The 19,247-nt window shown below is 46.5% G+C and overlaps 1 protein-coding gene across 2 annotated transcripts in view; it reads left to right on the top strand.

Annotated features, from left to right (window-relative positions):
• The first annotated feature begins 3,766 nt into the window (after positions 1 to 3,766).
• Positions 3,767 to 19,247, top strand: part of LOC135385313 (uncharacterized) — an 83,351-nt gene continuing 67,870 nt past the window's right edge. Inside the window, exon 1 of one of the 2 annotated variants that reach the window (XM_064614549.1) lies at positions 3,767 to 4,558. In XM_064614549.1, the coding sequence (XP_064470619.1) occupies positions 4,513 to 4,558 (46 nt within the window). In that variant the 5' untranslated portion in view covers positions 3,767 to 4,512. The remainder of the gene's footprint in view (positions 4,559 to 19,247) is intronic. The other variant, XM_064614548.1, reaches the window with a different exon arrangement.

Raw genomic sequence — 19,247 nt, 5'->3', positions numbered from 1 at the left:
CGGCTGATAGGCTGATAAATCTGACAATGCCCACCAGCATGCCTTGCGCGGCGGCGAGACGTAATCGATGACGTACGGGCTCACGTCGTCTGTATACCGGGTGTTCCACCTAAGGTGCTAAAAAATTCTAACTAGCGACGTACTCGCCGGAGGATTGTCGGACTTTCCGCATTTACCTTCTGGAAACTTTTGCCACCATTGAGGAAGGCTTTGGACAATTTTTAATTGCGGGAAATTTTTTTTCCAATTGAACTTTGAAAATTGCCAAGCAAACCTAGCTGTTTTTTTTTTTTTTTACAGAAATATGAAGCCCTCTACGGATAACCACAGACCCAACCAATACTATGCACAGTATCACAACAGAAATAGTCGAAAAAATTAGTAACTTACACTTTAGCCCCGCCTGCTTGATTTTCGCAGAGAAGCGCGCGCGAAGTCTGCGTCTAGACGAGAAAGTGTCCCCGCTTTCATTTGTTTTGGCTTCTTTGTGATAAGACGGTTGTTTTGTTTTCTTTGTAATAAGTCGGTTGCCACCAACATCAAGGTCAACGCGGCTCAAAGAAAGGTAAAACAAGAGGCGGGAGCACTTCCTCCTCTTGCCACAAATACCGTGCGCTTTTCTTTGCGACAATCAAGCAGGCGGGGCTAAAGCCGGATTTTTACAAGTTTTTTTAGACTATTTCTGTTGCGATACTGTGCATAGTATTGGTTGGGTCTGTGGTTATCCGTGAAGGGCGTCATATTTCTGTAAAAAAAAAGAAAAAAGTGAGATTTGCTTTGCAATTTTCAAAATTCAATTGAAAAAATAAATTTCCCGCAATTAAAAATTGTCGAAAGCCTTCCTTAATGGTGGCAGAAGTTTCCAGTAGGTAACTGCCGAAAGTTCGACAACCCACCGGCGAGCACATAGCCAGTTAGAATTTTTTATCACCTTAGGTGAGACACCCCAGCCTTTCAAAACCTATCTGACGTCAGGGACAAGTCGCATAATGAAAGGCGCCTCTTGTCCAATGCGATTTCAGCATCCACAAGACACGAGTCAACACTGTGACGACCGAGGCCTCCGAGGAGGTGGTCGCACGAATCTGGGTTCGCTTTTGAGTGAGACACAGAGGCGAAACGTTCGGGAAAACGAACGATTTATTTACAAAACATATTTACGGGACTGCATAGCCTTATGCTAAGGGTGTGCGTACGTTCACACTTATCTCATAGTTGGCGATTCCGTTGCCGACGCCTCGCTGCCCGGTCGTGCCTCTCAGATACTCCGCGTTTCTGCCTGTCTTGTAGGTTGGTACATGTGCGGATCCAGTCTTGTCGGAAGCTCCGTGGGTCCTCGACGCTTGGCCACAGGTCCTGGGTGAGGCTTGGTCACACCTGGGGGCTCTCCGCTTATCGGAGCCATGACGACAACTCTAGCTTCGACGATCTCCCCCTCTAACACCCGGTTTTAAAGGGAGGTTCTCTTTTGTCTTCTCCTTCTGCTGTTTGGCCGACCTTGTCTCGGGCCCATAACGCCAGGTCCAGACGTCTCAATCCTATAGCTCTGCTGTCTGGCAGCCACTTGGGTCCTCTCTTTTCGGTCGCTGTTATGTCTTCCAAAACTTCCCATAATGTGACGGCGACCTTCGCTGCCCCATCGCGCAGCGGCAAGTAATACTGCATGCCCTGACTGGGCATTGCAACACTCCAAAAAACAGATGGTGGTTGTGGTGGTGGTGATGGTGATAGGGCTTGCCGTTGTCGGCCTCACGTAGGTGGGCAACGTCACGACTGACGGCCTCGGGGAATATGCGTCCTGGGCCGACTTCTAAGGGGACTGTGCCGACATATGTCTGAAAGAGAACTGAAAAAACAGAACTTCACCGCATAGCACGCTGTGCGCCAACCACTGCCACGACTGATCGGGATATCGCTTCTGATTCGAGGACACAGGAGGGCGTACGCCTTTTTGTGTCAATTTGCGGCCCAGGACGCACATTTTCCCAGGGCGTCAGTCGTGACGTTGCCCATATACGTGAGGCCGACAACGGCAAGCCCTTTCACCACCACCACCACCTTGTGTCAATTTGGATATATGATAATAATTGTCACACTGGGGACTTCTAAGGGAAGTTCCAGAAACGGACTTCGTCACTTTCTAAGTTCATGGGGAACACTTTTTAAAACCTTGATCCTCTGTGACGCATGTACGAATGACAGGGAAACGAACAAAAGTAAACGGCCGATGGTGGGCTTCGAAGTGTGCTTTAGAAACGAAGAACTCATGTGCGGCTGAACTTCCAATCCCACCCTTTCATTCGAGCACTCATAGATGAGGCTGACATTTCTTATCTGAAAGGCGGCTCTATCCATCTCAACCGTAAAAAGGACAACAAAAAAAAGGAGAAAGCCGTGCAGACAAATTTAGGCAACGTCGAGTCCGTAGACGCCCAACAACATAGGCATAATGGGCAGGGTACGCATCTCACCGTTTGTGGTCCCCAGTCAGATGGCTCCGAAGGGTTGTGGGTTGAACGACCTTACACTTGTTTGGCTGTCACCTAAAAAGACCAGTCATAGCCAGTGTGGCTGATACGATATTCCAGTGAGCATTTCTGATTTCGCATGCTGTTTGCATTTAATACCCTGCTGCAGCGAATTACGTAAAGTTGGCTACTTTGAGTCACGTGACCCACGTTGTATGGTTCAAGAGCCCCGTGGAAAAAGTGCAGTGCTACTCAGCGAACACGGCTGTGTCATTTTTCAATGCTTTTTTTTTTCTGCGTTCCTCCGTTTCAGCTCACAAGAAATGAACTTGTTCTTTTTTTTCTTTTATATCTCCAAATACATCCTTAAAAATTGGTTTCCCCACATGGCACGCTCAGAGCCAACCATCATTCCGAGGGACATCGTTCTCTCCCATGATTTGTTGAAAACGGGAGGCGTACGCCTTTTTGTGACACTTAATGCAAAAATGATAATTATCAGAAAAATCCGTTTTCATCAAATCAAGGCAGAGAACGATGGGGATGGTTGGCCAGGAGCGTGCTATGCGGTGAAGCTCTCTTTTTAGAGTGCAGGGGGCAGACAGAACCCCACCTCGTTCCTCGTTAGCTAACAGAGGCCAGGATTTGCTAAAGAATTAAGTTGAACAAGATGGTATCATTACATACTATGTCGCATTGTAGATGGTGACAAATTACAGGAGATAATGAATAGAACGTTTATTTGTCGAAGCAACGCAAAAAAAGAAAAAGAAGAAAAAGTCTCGTGAAATAAAAACCAGAAAAGTGGGCCTTTGCGCCGTAAAACGCTCCAGTATTGCCGACTTCTAAGGGAACTATGTTGGCACAGTTCCCTTAGAAGCCGGCCCAGGACGCACATTCCCCAAGGGCGTTTTTCGTGACGTTGCCCACATCTGTGAGGCCGACAACGGCGAGCCCTTTCACCACCACCACCACCACCACGACCACCACCACAAGCACTGTCGCTAAATGTACGTGGCGCATTTACAATCTGTCGATGGTTGACGTAACATGAATGGACGGCTTTCCATCAACTTCCGTTCACATTGTAAACAACGGAAAACTCTGGCTAAAAGGAGCACCGGCCGGGAAAGGCGCTACAACGCTCTTTTTCTTTCTTTCTTTTCGTCGCGATTGCTTCTTGCCAGAAAATAAGCAAGCCGAGCCAGCCAGCGGGGCAAGCGCAAAACAAAACAAAAACTGCGGGGCAGGCGCACTCCGTTCTGCAGCGAGCGCCATGCAAAGCGGCTTCGATTTTCGCCGCTGGCGACATGACCAGCCACCCCTCGTCGGCGCGCAATGGACTCATCTGACGGCTCGTCTGTCTGGGTCTGGCTGGCGGTCTTCCCGGCTCGCCTACCGTGTGTTGTGTACCGTGCAGCTTGGGGAGATGTTTGCGCCGGTGTTTGATCTTCCACGCCACCGTGCCATGTTCCACGGCTCTGAAAGATATCGTCACGCAAGGGCATTATCACCGGTGGAAACCTATGCGTTGAAGTCATTTAGAGAGATCGCGCTGTGTCTATGAAAATAATCTGTTACTAAGCGGAAAGGATATTGCAAAGTAGGCCTAGCCAAAAGTCACCAAGTGCTTGATTTTTGCGTGCAAACGACGGCTGCATCGCTTTGATCGCTTCCTGGGTGCCTTGTCTGCATCGTAGACGCAATCTCATCATCTGTCGCCCCACGTTTCGCGACGTCAAGTGGCCAACGCAAGGGCAGCACCGTTTCACGCACGGCTTCGAAGAGCAGCGGTGCTGTCGTTTATTCGCTTCGTGACACTGGAAACCGTGCTATGGATAAACGTCGGACTCACAGTCGTGATAGTGAAAAGCGTATTTCATGTTGGCAGCAGTAGAAGAGTTGTTGTAGAGCTGGCGTCTTTCCTCACGAAGATGCAGCCCAATTCTGGCGACGTTTTGACGGCCCTGTGAACGTTTGCAAACCGCTATGATTCGCTTGTGAGCGTCCGACGACACACCTAAAGAAGCACGTCTTCTGCAAGATGTTTCTGCCTTGGTTTCTACTAGTGACCGATATTTGCATACTCGGTGAGTGAACTACAAGTTGCAACCAGGGTCCAAGTGGGAAATGCTATTTTAGAAGTACGTCTCGAGTGACTCATGTGATGCACGTCGTTATTACTCAGTAAGATTCTCATGAAAGGGGAGAAGGAATACCTGACTGCTGTATCATGGGCTTTGGGAAGCTGGAACCAAAGGGATCTGTGACGTTTGTCTCTGTACCGCTCCTCCCACACACGATGCATAACCACAGAATGAGGGACTAGAAATTACATCGCACACGCGGTTTTTTATTAGTGCAGAAAGAAGAAGCGAAAAAAGGGTTTTCATGAAATTGATGGGATACGTTTTCCTGTTTCTTGCTTATACAGAAACCTTTAACTAAATCACACATAGAATCAACAGCCATAACTAAAAAAGGAAGTGGGGGTCTCAACTTTTTGTGCACTGATTTGTCGCTCCACGAATTCGGACCGTTCAGCATTCCATGTTAAATTGTAAAGCCTATCATTAATCGGAGTCGTTGGCTCAAAAGTGTATTTTGAGTTTTAGTTTCTGGCTAACTACATGTCTGACCTCAAGCGCAATATTCAAATGATGACTGACATTTGAGTCACTCAAATAATTGAAACAGAAGAGATGTAGCTACATGCAGTCCGCGAAACCCGACTCAAGAAAAAGGCGCATCATAAATGAAATTCTTATTTTTTTTTTTTTTTTCAAGATTAATTAACGTTTGCACATACTTTGTTTCTCATACAATGTCGGATGACAACACTTGCCTTTGCACCAAGTTATGACAGAATGGAGGACGTTGGGCAGGAGAATTAGGCTTTATACTCTTGCTTCAACAGCGCCGTACAGTTTTAGAAAAAAGGGGGGAGCAGTTACACCTTTTAGGAGGTACTAGTTGTCGCATATGTTGTGTCTAAATGGTTGCAATGTTCTACCTGCTACCTCGCTCTCAAAACAAAACTTCACCGCATAGCACGTTGTCCGCCAACCATCGGGTTATCGCTTCTGATTTGGGGAGCGAGGGTGGCGTACGCCTTTTTGTAGCAGTTTGGATATATGATAATTTCTTTTACCACCCTTCTACACCCTTTATCAGACGCTATGTTGACCTAGGTGGTAACTATAAAATTTACAACCTTTTCACACCCTTTTTCCATAGAGTGTAGAATGCCGGTCCCGTATCGTAATTATCGTGTTATACAGTGATGCCAAAAGTGATCGCCATTTGCAAATCACTACTTCCTATAGCACACCCCGAAGACCCCAGCTTTCAGAATATTTTTTTAAATTTCGTTACAATGATTGCAATATGCCGAATGTGCCATTGCATGTGAATGTGTGCAATGTGATTGTGTTCACTTCATTAATTTACGTATTAATGAAGTGAACACAAAGTGAAAGCGCGGAAATACTTTTTTTTTATGCGCGGTGGAACGTCTCTGTTTCTGTCATATGGAAAGCACTGGACACTGTTTTGGAAAATATTTTATTCGGCGAATACCCTCGCCATGACTGAGATTCTGAGCTTCATTGTCAATGTGTCCTGACACACCTGCATGAGAATCGTAAGCGGTTCCATTGAGGATAACGTAGATATTCCTTTGGCATATCTAGCGCTGATCACGTGAGTTTTCATGTTGTGGTCGCAATTCCTGATGACGTGAGTGACTGGTTGTCACTCTGACGCTGTCCACAAATGTGAGACCCTGATTGGAAGAGAGAGTAGGCATACGCCTTTTTGTGGGAATTTGGATATTGATAGTTGCCCGTAGAAAGGCGTACGCCCTCCTCTCTCTTCGAATCAAAAGCGATAACGCTATATTTCGCGGAAGTGGTTGGCGGACAGCGTGCTATGCGGTGAAATTCTGTTTCTGCTTTTTACGGAATTGAACGCCCACTTGTGGCCCACTTGGACTGTGTGGCCAACAACGCCGAGCTGAATAAGTCATTAGTCCCCCCCCCCTCAGTGTCTTTAGAGTGTAGGGCTTCATTTGCAGAATCGCGGGATTATATCATTGTTGTACCCGCTGCCGAAACGAATTGCCACCATCCCATACTCCACGCAATACAAGCGCAATACAATCTCCGCCACAAATTCGAAAATGTAACGCGTTGTCGCAACCGCACTTCTCGCAAATACTTTTCCGCAACTGTACCCTCGTCGTAGAGGCATCTCGTTGGCCAACACTCTAAAGACGAAGCTTCACCGCATAGCATGCTTTCCGCCAACCATTGAAATGATAAGGTTATCGCTTCTGATTCGGAGAGAGAGGGGGCATACGCCTCTTAGTGCCAATTTGAATATACGATAATTGACACAAAGAGGCGTACGCTCCCCTGTCTCTGCGAATCAAAAGCGATAACCCTATCATTCGCGGTAATGGTTGGCGCAGAGCGTGCTATGCGGTGAAGTTCTGTTTTTAGAGTGAATGTATCGAGCCAGAGCGTTGCTGTTATGAGACACCTTGCAGCCGGGGGGGGGGGGGGGGTTAATGGATGAAAAAATGGGAAGGAAAAGGTTAGCCATGCAAGGGGGTTTGCTATTCAAAAGAATAATGAATGAAAGAAAAAACACACACACACAAATGCACAGAAATATACACTTTTAGAAATGTACCGCGAAGCACGCTCCTGGCCAACCATCATATCGAATGATATCGTTATTTTCCCTGATTTGTTGAAAACGGGAGGCGTACGCCTTTTTTTGTGACAATTATGAACAGCATAAGTGTCACAAAAAAGGCGTACGCCTCCCGTTTTCAACAGATCAGGGAAAATAACGATATCATTCGAGATGATGGTTGAGCGTGCTCTGCGGTGAAGTTCATTTTAAAGAGTGTAGAAGAAGACTGCACCTGCAGTAGTCGCTGTGCAGAGCGGCATCAGGGAGGTATTACAGAGTGCCGAAGAGTCCAGCGTAGTGACGTAAAATTTCCGGAAAATTTGAGCCTCCCCCCCCCCCCCCCCAAAAAAAAAGAAAGAATCTGTTTTTCGTGTGTGTTTCTCGAAAAATTGTGGGGAAAAAAACGAAAATAATGACGAGACTGCTAGTATAGCTTGTAACTTGATATCCACATGTGTATACATTTGGCGACACCTGAGCAAAGCTTTTGCATAAAACTGTACCCACAGCAAGAAAAAATAAACAAAAAAACGAGCAATATGTTCATATACCTCGCATTCGCAGACAAGCTTCACGCAACGCGGTCACTCTGACTCCGAGCCACTGCTATTGGGGTATGAGGTGCTATACCTTGAGCATCCTCTAGAATCTTCTTACTTGCATTCAGATTTTAATGTTACTTGATGCATATTATACACACCGGCGTACAACAGCAAAACCATGACATGAAATGACGTTTCGGGGTTCATGCGAGCCCCATCATCAGAAGTAAAATGATATCACTCGTCAGCTACTTTTTAAACAAGGTGCATGGCGTATGGCATGGGATGTGGACACAATCACCGACCTCTGGATCATATTCAGATTTGAATGAACGAACACGAGTTTTTGTACGCGTTCCCCCGTGAGTCGGTTGCGCAGTTTTATGTGCATTTTTCCGAACTGCCACCAGTGCTGGCGGACGTAAAACCGCCGTCTGGAAATCTTAGTTCTTTTTTTGCAACTTTTGAGCGGCTGAAAAAAGCGAAAGAAGAAACTTCTTTGTCTTGAATATTTCCGTTTTCTTTCCTGTCTTTACACCTCTATAGTCCAGCGTCCCGAAGAAACCGTAGCAGCGCAGTCGAAATATATTATTTGATGGTGTATTTTGCGTTCACAATGAGCGCCCAAACGTTATGTTCGGCAGCACGTTATGTTCACAATGAGCGCCAAAACGTTATGTTAATTTTTCGATATTATTGTTATACAAGAACACATTTCTTTTATTAAAAACGTCTTAACTTCCCAACCTAGAGCTAAATTTCCTTTATGGATTCTGATATACACGAAGAGAATTACGTTGTTTTCATTATATTCCGCGAGGCTTAACTTTATAATGGTAAGTGAAATCCATGATTATGACGATGATTCTAGAGAAAATATGGAAACCTATTGAAATCGAAGGGGACGCGTCTCCATGAAAAAATCAGCAGCTGTGTTGTCAGGGGTGACTGGCTTTGCTTTCTCTCTGTTGCATGGTTTCCAATGTATGGAAAAGTAGCACAGACTGTATGGCGGACAAAAAAAAATTCAGCGGAAAAACTTTTTCCCGCAATCAGTGGTAAATGTAGCCAGAAACGCCACTTAATTCGCCCAACCGAAAAAGTTAGCGGATATACTCTAGAGCACAACACAATACAAATACCTTCTGGTCAGGATGTTGTTTATTACTCATGTAGATACCACATTAAGACACTCACTACATAACTACAAGATATACATTAATACCTTCTAGGGACTCTCTTTTTTTCAATAAACATATACCTCCCCCCCCCTCCAGGGAGGGTGTCTTGAATGTACGTGAAGTAAACACAATAAATAAATACATAATTTTTTGTTGTATATAGCTTTTGCAGCACCAGTGAACACCCAAATGGCAATGATAAGTGCGGCAAAACATATTTTATGGAATTTTTTTTTTACAATCACACGTGGATTCAAGTAGACACTCGGTGACCTCACCAAACCTGGACACTTTTTGATGCTTGTTTACCTGTAGTTCCTTTTTGTCCGCATCGTCATCTGCTTGGAAGAAACGTGACAGAGCTTGTATAGCAGTCCGCTCGTAAATCGGCTCGTTAAAATGAACTCATTTTTTACGAGCTCACGTAACATCAGATCGGCTCCGCATCGCGTGTTTACAGATGTGCCATGAGCAATGGTCGTGAGATGGCGCTCGTAATAGGCGGTCCGCAGAGCAAAACAGCGACAAAAGAGCCAAAGGTAAGAACGCCGAGGAAATCAGGCGAGCGTAATTGAATAGCTCTTTGCAATAACAATGTAAAACTAATGGAATGGAAACGATGGAACTATATGGAACTGAATACACACTAATTTACATCGCTTTCAAGGCAGGTATTTAGAAGTCGGTAAATACAAGACCCATAATATGTCTATTTTCATATCGTATACTCCTGCAATAGAAAATTGGTGCAGTAAACTCAAAATTAAAAATAAAAGATTGTTCCTTATTTCTCCAACGTACAAATTTTCGTTTACATCATTTCTGCAGAGAGCCAACCAATTTCATTTCATTTCGGCCAGTCCCGAGTAGTTCGAGACTATAACATCTCCATTTTTTTGCCTTTTACAAATCAATCAGTCATTTCATTTCATTTCAGTCCATTACTCAAAGGTGCTTTGAAAAAGCACAAACAACAAACAGCAGAAAAAAAAAAAACACACACACACATACAATTGCGGTCATAGACATTATCGAAAGAGAAACATGGAGTTTATGGGCGTAAGTTGCGTAAAAACCCTCAAGAAATTCCGTTAGAATTCACGCAAAGTCGAATTCATCTGTTTTTATTGTTTGCTTTATTAATATTACTAATCATTGTGGGAAAGTCCCGTTGAATGGGTCAGTTAGTTGAAGAACTTCAGACGGATATCGGCTGCCATGCCCGTATAACACCAACACAGTCTGTATACAATGCTGTAGCTGCTATATGTCTACGGAGTCCTCGTTTGCTTAGCCATGTGATGCGAACTCCTTCTTGTGTATGCAGGTATTACAGCAGTACAGTGTATTCTGACAGGAAAAGTACTTTCGTCATACAGGCCGAATTAATCGCGGTTAATTATCGCCAGGCGATATCCGGTGTGCAGCGGCGGTGCCGTAATGCGGCACCACCAACGGTATTCACCAGTTCCACAGGGGTCCAAGATCGGCGATATCACCCTATCACTATACTGGCCCGTATTGACAATTGAAGGACATGGCAAGTTTATTTCGCATCATGTGCGCGTGCGCCACCACTATGCCCGGCCACTGCAACGAGGATAGAACATACCACATACAGCAGACGTCATTTTTAAGAAATCGCGAATTGTAGTTCACGCGAATCGAACACGTTCTACGTGAAGTACTGAAACTGAGCACTGTTTTCGATCCGTAGTTTGCTAGTAGCCCCATGCAGTACGTAGCAGCCGGAACTATTTTCGACAGCACAGAAGTGACGACGCGCAAACGCCCACTTATATAATACAGGTTTACTCGAAGCTGTATTCACACCACATTCCCATCTCAGCAGAAATGAGATGGATCGTTACCGAACGCTGTTTTAATCCGCTATCGCGAATCCTGATTCCCGCGAATCGGTTTTCGAGACGGTAGTCCTGCACAAAAAAGCGGAAATAATTTTCGCGATGAAAACAGGAGTTTTGCGCATGCGTTTCATGGCTCGTGGGTCTATTCTGAGAAGGAGCCAAATGAGATGCGTTTGGTAACAGTTGGTAATCTTTATCGCCAGCATTTGAATCCGAGTACTTATTTTTGTAATCCGCCTCGGGGATGTGTAAAGTGGTTGTTTGCTTCATACTATAAAAAGCATGAGCGTTGGCGCACGAAAAATACGACAGACGTCTTGTGTTATGTTGCATTCTTCGCGCAGCCCCGGCCCCCGCTCACGCTTTTTTGTAGTGTCGAATTTGTTCACAATAGCTCGCCAGCATTTACGCTATTTTATCAGTATCATTTTTAAATTCCGTGTTAGCGCCGCGAAGCAACTGTGGCTGTGAGCGGCGTACAGATGGAGAGGGGACAGCACGAAGAAGTGGGGGACAGAGGGGTTAGCATGCGTCTTGGGCCGACATTCGTCTGGAAAGTCTGGGAACCCCAGACAGCACAGAGAGCCGGTTCCAACCCGCGTCACCACCCAGTCTCTGCGTGGAAAGTGCCACGAGAGCTGTTTTTTATCGGTATCGGAAGCCTTCGTTCGATCGACCTGTGATCGAACCGTAAAAAAAAAAAAAAAAAAAAAAAAAAAAAAAGAGAGAGAGAGAGAGAGAGAGAGAGAGAGAGAGAGAACTCTCTACCTAGATGTACATCTATAGGCACATTTCTCTGAAGCTTTATTGTAATTGTTTGCAACCGTTACTCTCCCGTACAGCAGTAAGATTCAGAATCTAGCAGAGTCTCACCCCGTGGATTTTCAATGGCTTTTCCCACTCAATAACCACTTTTTGTTTTTTCATCTGTGTACTATACACGTTCACATCACCACACAGGTGGTGCTGCCTACAATGTGCGACATACGGACTTTATACACTGTAATTTTCTTCGGTATGTTCCGCCACCTGTGTGCGGTAACATGAAAATGTGGAGCGCACACAGGCAAAGATGGTGGCTTCTGAGTAAGATGGGCCATCGAAAATACATGGGGTGGAGACTTTCCTTGATTTTTGATATTGTTATGCAGAAACGGGATGGGTTGACAGTGAGCTCGCGAGCGAAACTGATCCAGCAGCTCAACCTGATGACGATGATGCGCAGGTCCGATGAGCTTTTTTATGAACTTTTTTTTAATAGGACAACAACGGCAAAGTATTACAGTAATAATTCAGACAAGCGGCTCTCTCTGCAAAGTATTGGGGCTTGAGAAACCCCCGTCTTCTGTGTTCTTTTTTTTTTTTTTTGGCTGCGATCGAAGTGTGTAATGATTGCTAGACTCGCACTGTACATACCGCACGTTTACGTTACTGAACGTCGCAGTGTCGCAGTTACTCGGAGCTTCGTACGGAATCCCGGCGTAGCACTTTTTGTCGTGGATTCATGGCCCACGCGGTTTTTGCTACCTTCAGTGTCCCGAAAACAAGGAACCGGTGACAACACTGGATCGGCTCACCTTCCCATTGGTTGTCGCAAACACGTGACGTTTCCCGCGGCCGCCTCTGTGGTTCCTGCTGGGACGTCACAGCAGGACGAATCCGCGGTTATCCGCATTTGTAGGAAAAGACCTCCATCACGCTGTTACGTTGCTATGTTACATAGTAGCAGGTACAAGGTAGCACAGCAATACAAGCGGTGGCGTACTTGGACACCGTCCATTTTGAATTCATTGCGTGCTCCCAATTATGGCTTCGCGGAAGGGACATCGGCAGAGAAACCAATGTTTGTGTGCGGATAAACTAAGGATATACGCAGGCACTGCATTAGAGCACTGCACGGGCTCGGGCTTGCCCGAAAGCCCGGCCCGGGTAAAGCCTTCTTATTGCGGGCCTGGGCTGGGCTCGGGTTTAACCATTATGGGTCCGGCCCGTACATTGCCGGGCCTAGATCGGGCTTGAGCCTGTGTTACCCCACTGTTAGTTAGCCACGGTCAACTTTTACAGTCCGCTATACACTGGGCTAGGCTGGACCGGGTAGCCTATAAATTTCTCGAGCACGGCCCCGGCATGGGCCGGGAAGTCTAGAAATTATCAGGGCTTGGGCCGGGCCCGGGTCAGATATGGAGCCGTCGGGCGGGGGGCGGGAAAGCAAAGGAAGGCCGGGCTAGGGCCTAAAAATGTGGCCCCTGCAGTGCCCTATGGCAGAGGCGCGTGGTTTTTCAAAACGTTATATTCCTATCCCCAAACGAGGGTGCCGCGCGGGTATCCGCGAATATATAAACGCGCGGGCGCACGTCTAGCCATGTTTATGCGGGGCTACGACTGCTGCGCTACATAGGCGGCGCACAGATGGTGGCACAGACGGAAAGCCCGTCATGTCCCGCCTCCTAGTTTATGGCTATGCCATCCAGTCTGGACCATCTGTAGGCTGGGTTCACCACTGCAATTTTCGCTTGCCTGTGGAGTATAGTCAGCCACTCAGAATAGTGGAAGTGCAATGAACGGCAGTGCACAGTTGGGGTTGTCATACCTCTTCCTAAAGTATATGCTGGATGATTGTAAAACACGGTTCACATGAGTGCTTGACGCTGAAGTTTTTTTCTGTTCTTTTTTTTAGGTTTCTATCACCCCTACTACGGCACGTACACCCTTCGAAATGAGAGGGGGGGGGGTCGAAGTAGCTTGCCGTCTTTGGCCGCACTCAAACGCATAGCACGCTCCTAGCCAACCATGATCTCGAATGATATCGTTGTGTGCCCTGATTTGTTGAAAACGGGAGGCGTGCGCCTTTTATGCGACAGTTACGGACGGCAGAAGTGTCACAAAAGAGGCGTACGCCTCCCTTTTTTAACAAGTCAGGGCAGATAGTGATATCGTCCGAGATGACACTTGGCTATGAGGTTGCTATGCGATGAAGTTCATTTCTAAGAGTGTATAAAAGAGTAATTCATTTCTCCCCTCAATTCCCTGGGCGTAGTCCAATGCTCGCATGATCCATCCGCATACACGGTGCTTCCCAGCTGACCGTTGCCTTCCCGCTATGCTATGCGCGCATTTCTGTGAATCGAGGTGAGTCTGATGTGCCCATGCGCATAAGAAGCGTTTAGAACGGCGTATAAATCGACGTAGAATCAAAAGACGAGCAGTATAACATGTTATCTTCCAACGTGGTCCTGTGTGTTTGGCTTTTCTGAGCAACTTGTTATCGAGGTGCCACGCGAAACATAATACCCCTACCACACGGGCGTGCAGTCTGCAATGTTCGTTGAAACGAATGGCCACTAAGCATGCCCTTAACGCTACCTAGCGTCTAACGTGTCAACTTCTCAACGAGCATTTGATCCAATGCTTTTAAGAAGTTTACACATTACGCGCTTGGTGGCGCTAAGGGCATGTTCAATGACCATTCGTTTCAATCATCATTGTGGATTCATTTTGTCGATCCACAATCTCCGTATTATTTTTGATCCACGCCGATCATTTTGTTGATGCTCCGGTGAGGTACGTATCTCTCTCTCTCTCTCTTTTTTTTTGTCAATATTATTTTGCCAGAAAACCTTCGTGAACTTCTTCGTAAAACTCTATAACAGTTTTAAAACGAACACGCCTTATTGGGTGCATGCAGACCATACAGGCAGAATGAAAAATGCGGTCTTCGTGAAAAATGATACACGCATGAGCCTATCGTGCCGTTTTGGATTACCTCGCTGAACATGATACATCCGCTGCGGAGGCACTCTTTGTTTACACCACGAAAGGCTATACACAGCGCAATGCGCATGTTGGTGCTTGCGAAGGGCAACAACATATCGAAGCGAAACACTCTACAGTCTACGAGGGGCGTTCAAGTTAAACCGGGACTTTTCATTTTTCGCAAAAGTAAAGTGAACTTACAGGCGAGAAATTAGTTTTATTTTTGAACGTAATCCCCAGCTGCACTAATGCATTTGTCCCAGCGTTTCACGAGGGCTTGTATGCCAGCAGCGTAGAAATCCTTACCGGCGCGCAGCAGCCATGATCGGTCCGCATTCTTGACCTCGTCATCGCAGCTGAAGTGGCGGCCCCCAAGGAACGCCTTCAGTGGCCCGAAGAGATGAAAATCGCAGGGGGCGAGGTCTGGAGTGTAAGGGGGATCTGGCTGCAACTCCCAGCCAAGTTCCTGTAAGGTGCGTGTCGTGAGATGCACGGTATGCGGGCGTGCATTGTCCTGTTAAAGGACTCCTTTGGTGATGAGGCCCGGCAGCTTTTGCTTCAGCGCCTTATGCACATCCCTGAGAACCTGGCAGTAATATGCACTGTTGATGGTGGTACCACTGGGCAGAAAATCAACATGAACAACGCCAGCCTTGTCCCAGAAAACCGTGGCCATGACCTTACCCGCAGACGGGGTGCTTCGGAACTTATTGGGAGCTGGCGAGCCCGGTTGCTTCCACTGTTTTGATGCGCGTTTAGACTCAGGAGTGAAATGCTATGTCACTCAAACGCTTTGCTGCGGCTAAGTGTATCGTGGCCATACTGAGCCTGAAGTCTTCTGTGAATTTCAGATGACTTAACGCCTTCATTCACCAGAAACTTCATGACAATTCGCTTTTCGATGTGCGCGCTCACCTCGTTGTCGGCCATCTTCTCCAGCACGTGTCTTCTGTTTTGCACAAACTTTGGACCACCACGTGGTGAAAGCGGAGGCCTGTCGCGTGTGAAAATGACGAAAAAGAAGTAGCGCGAGGCATTTGTACACTCAGGAGACAGAAAGTTCCGGTTTGACTTGAACACCTCTCGTATATACCCGTTGCTGCGGAGCTTCGATCGTTGGACTCAGCTCGATAGAATGCGTGCTCACAGCCGCACCGCAGGCCGCTCACAACACACACGAAGGTAAACGGAACTTCCCACATGCTGCCGTAAACGGTGGAAAAATTGAAAAAAAAAAAAAAAAAGAAAGGATGAGGTGGAAAAATTGAGGTTTATGCGCACAATGCTTTCTGAAAAGTGCATGCGTGGGTTGCTGGAATCGGAGTACGTTTTTAATCTATTAGGAACTACGCTGATACACTTTATTGTGTAGTGCACCTGCAGGTATCACGCCATTATTGCGGTATTCTTTTACAGAGCAACGCGCCCGTACATACGGCCTCGTTTTACGGAATTGTGTTTCAGAGGGCGGTTTTTATTCACGTAAGAGTGGTAATAAGAAAGTTAGCGAACGGAGGCTTCGGTTATGCTTCCATGCGCGTGTAACAGACACGGAGAAAGTTAACAGGTGAGAAGTCTGGGAAGAATCGGTGTGCCTCCGTGCATCACTGCCACCACGTATTATTGTTGAATGTAGGATATCTCCGAACTCCAACAGAAGAGAACTCCACCGCATATAGCGCGCTCTGCGCCAATCATGGCCACGAACGATAGGGTTATCGCTTCCGATTCGAAGAGAGAGGAGGGCGTACGCCTTTTTGTGACAATTATCATGTATCCAAATTGACACAAAAGGGCGTACGCCCCCCCCGTTCTCGAATCATAAGCGACAACACTATAATTCGCAGCAATGGTTGGCGCGGAGCGTGCTATGTGGTGAAGTTCAGTTTTTAGAATGTAGGGATCTTTTTATTTTATTTTATTTATTTATTATTATTATATTTTTTTTTTTTTTGCGTAGGCGGATTTTCTCATTCATCGCCACTTCATGTACTGTTGTGGTTCGTATGTCATGATGGCGCACTTCTCTAGCGAAAATGAAAAGTGAAAATGGATCGGAATAGCGGAGCTCGGATAATAGGGGGCTTTGAACATCGCATCACCACATTCCCGAAGAGTAAACTGCGATAACAAAACACGTTACTTCCGAAACATAAGCAACTGCACTCCCTCTAACGTGTAGAAAAAAATGTGTGTTCCAAATGTGTCTCAGGCTGAACAGTCAGCAAGGCTCTGCGTCGCCTGTACAAACAACCTGCGAGGGAAATTTTAATCCGTGAAATACGTTGAAATGAATATGTCTGGCAGGAGCATTTGACCCCCGACAACTCTCTTGCGAGCCCTTTAGCTCGAAATTGACGTATTTTAACTCGTATTTTGTCGCGACAGCTGGCAGCGGACCCGAAGCCACGGGGGGGGGGGGGGGGGGGGACTCTTTTCGGCTGTAGTTCGAGTCACACAGGCTCCGCCTCATGGCGTGCGTCATATGTCACGTGAGGAGGGACAGAGAGAGCAAGGGTGAGGCGGGAATGGCGGTGAGCAAAGGCGGAGAGTAAGATTGGTACCTGCACGGCGGCAGAACTGTTTGCAAATACGGCAATTTATGCGATTTTTTGGGAGTTCGAACTTCAAAAAAGGTATTAAGAGCGGTTATATGTACGCAGCACGTCAGACTGAGAACACGATAAACATTCCGTTAAATGTTCCGTTGAAACAGTCAGCACTTCAGCACGTCATGAAGTATTATTTACGCTGTTGCCTGTGTACTGCTGTCCGAGGCGTGTTACCCCATTACGGCTTCTCGAATTCAGCATTATGTATTCGACGCACGGCAATTTTCATATTTCTCTTACTTCACAAGATAGTATAGATTATCATGGCTATGTGTAACTTTTGTACGTGTAACGTGTTTACTCTCATATTAGCCTCTGTGAAGTAGGGTCCTGAGGCTACCAGGGGTAAACATCGCACATCATCATAACTTCACTATCATTTATTATTGTTGTTGTACGTGCTTCCGAATTTCGAGATATAGATATTAACGATGACAGATACAGAGTCACAGACACAATAATCACATGTATATTGCTCTCAGTCTATTATTTTGCTCTATTATTTTATGTTTCCAGCGATTTGAGCACACATTTGAATCACACATCACAGACACAACTGCTTGCTCACACCTGTCGCACTTAGCCTAAATTGTGTTATACTGCAGTTGTCCGGGTGTTAAGGTGACGTGACATAATACGACGAAAGTTCAGGGAGTTCAGAACAATCCTCTTGCGATTTGTAGTTGTTGATCGCAAAATTTTCCGAAGTTCAGCAGCAGGCACTTGTGTTGCCGTTCGGCAAACAGTGATCCCCATCTTGCGTTTCCTCCCCTTTTTTATTTGGTCTAATAAATATATCCCCCCACCCATCTTGCCCGCGAAGACTAGTGAACGAGTTACTCTTCTTCTTGCAATCTGGAATGATATGCTTGGTTTAATAAATGAACAAAAGCTTTCCTTGCCGTATGAATTATTTTCAGTGACAAATACCCAGCGCTGTCACCGGTCGGCTTTCCTATTTTGCCCGGGGAAGCGGTGAAACTTCAGACACTTCCCCGTTTCGCTCGAGAGGAAGAACCACCTGAATGCACTCAGTGTAGCGAACCTCTGTCGGTTTTACACAAACTCATCTCATGTCCATCCAGCAAGGCTATGCAGTGGTGCGCGTAAAACACATTTACCTTATAAAACTACGTGCACATGTCCGCATTCCACATCTCCGCAGCTAGAAGAATCCCCAGCGCGCGGGCAGAAACCAGAAGCAACCTTCTCACGTGACATATGACGTTCCATAACTTACAAACCCGAGACTAAACGAAAAAAAAAAAAACAAAACAAAACTGTGTTTGTCGTTCTTTTTTTTGTCGCCTAGTCTCGGGTTTTCAAGTTATGGATCTATACCACCAGCTCGCTTGCTACCTCTCTATCCTCTCGTTATATGACGTTTGCCGAGAGGCGGAGCCCGTGTGACTCGAAATACAGCCGAAAAGGGTCTCCCAGCAAGGGAGGGAAGGAGCAACCGCAGAATCTGCTCCCATCGGCTCGCGAGACTTACCGTGACGTCTCAGCGTCCCCTCTCCCACATTTCCTCCTCACGTATTCTCTGCAGCGGGACGCAAAGAATCCTGCAAGAGGAGAAAAGGAAGTCACGCGCCGAGAGAGACCTCGCCCACGTTTCCTTACCCTGACGTCGCTCCTACGTATTTCTGCGCGCGAGTTTCAAACAGTGTGGATTTCAACGATTAAAATGCCGACAGTGAATTATAGAAAAGTGAGGCAGGGGCTCAGTAAATCGGGGAATGCTCTACCAGTCGGAAGAGATATTTACGAATTGATGCTTGGAGAGCGAACTGTTCCTTTCGGTTGCGAGTATACTGAAGTGGGTAATGCACCGACGTTGCCTGCCCAACTGTCTTTGCGCGTCACATTCACAATTAAACTCCATGTGGCTTTCCTTCTCCTCGCATCATTCAACGGCGCTCTCTCGCTCCAGCGGCCTTCATTCCCATCCCAATATGATACTGGCACAGCCTTCGTTTTTATGTTGGTTATGGAGATGTTAGCTCAGTGTAGCTGGTTTGCTGGCACAGCGTTCCAAGCGCTTAGCACTAAGACACTACCGAGGCATGGATTTGCGCAGAATTTTCGCGTAGGGGGTGCCCTTATCTGCGGGGTATGGCGG

Source organism: Ornithodoros turicata, chromosome 2 (assembly GCF_037126465.1).
Source record: "Ornithodoros turicata isolate Travis chromosome 2, ASM3712646v1, whole genome shotgun sequence".
NCBI lineage: Eukaryota > Metazoa > Arthropoda > Arachnida > Ixodida > Argasidae > Ornithodoros > Ornithodoros turicata.
The sequence above is the reverse complement of the archived record's forward strand: the minus strand, read 5'-3'. Positions and strand labels throughout refer to the sequence as shown.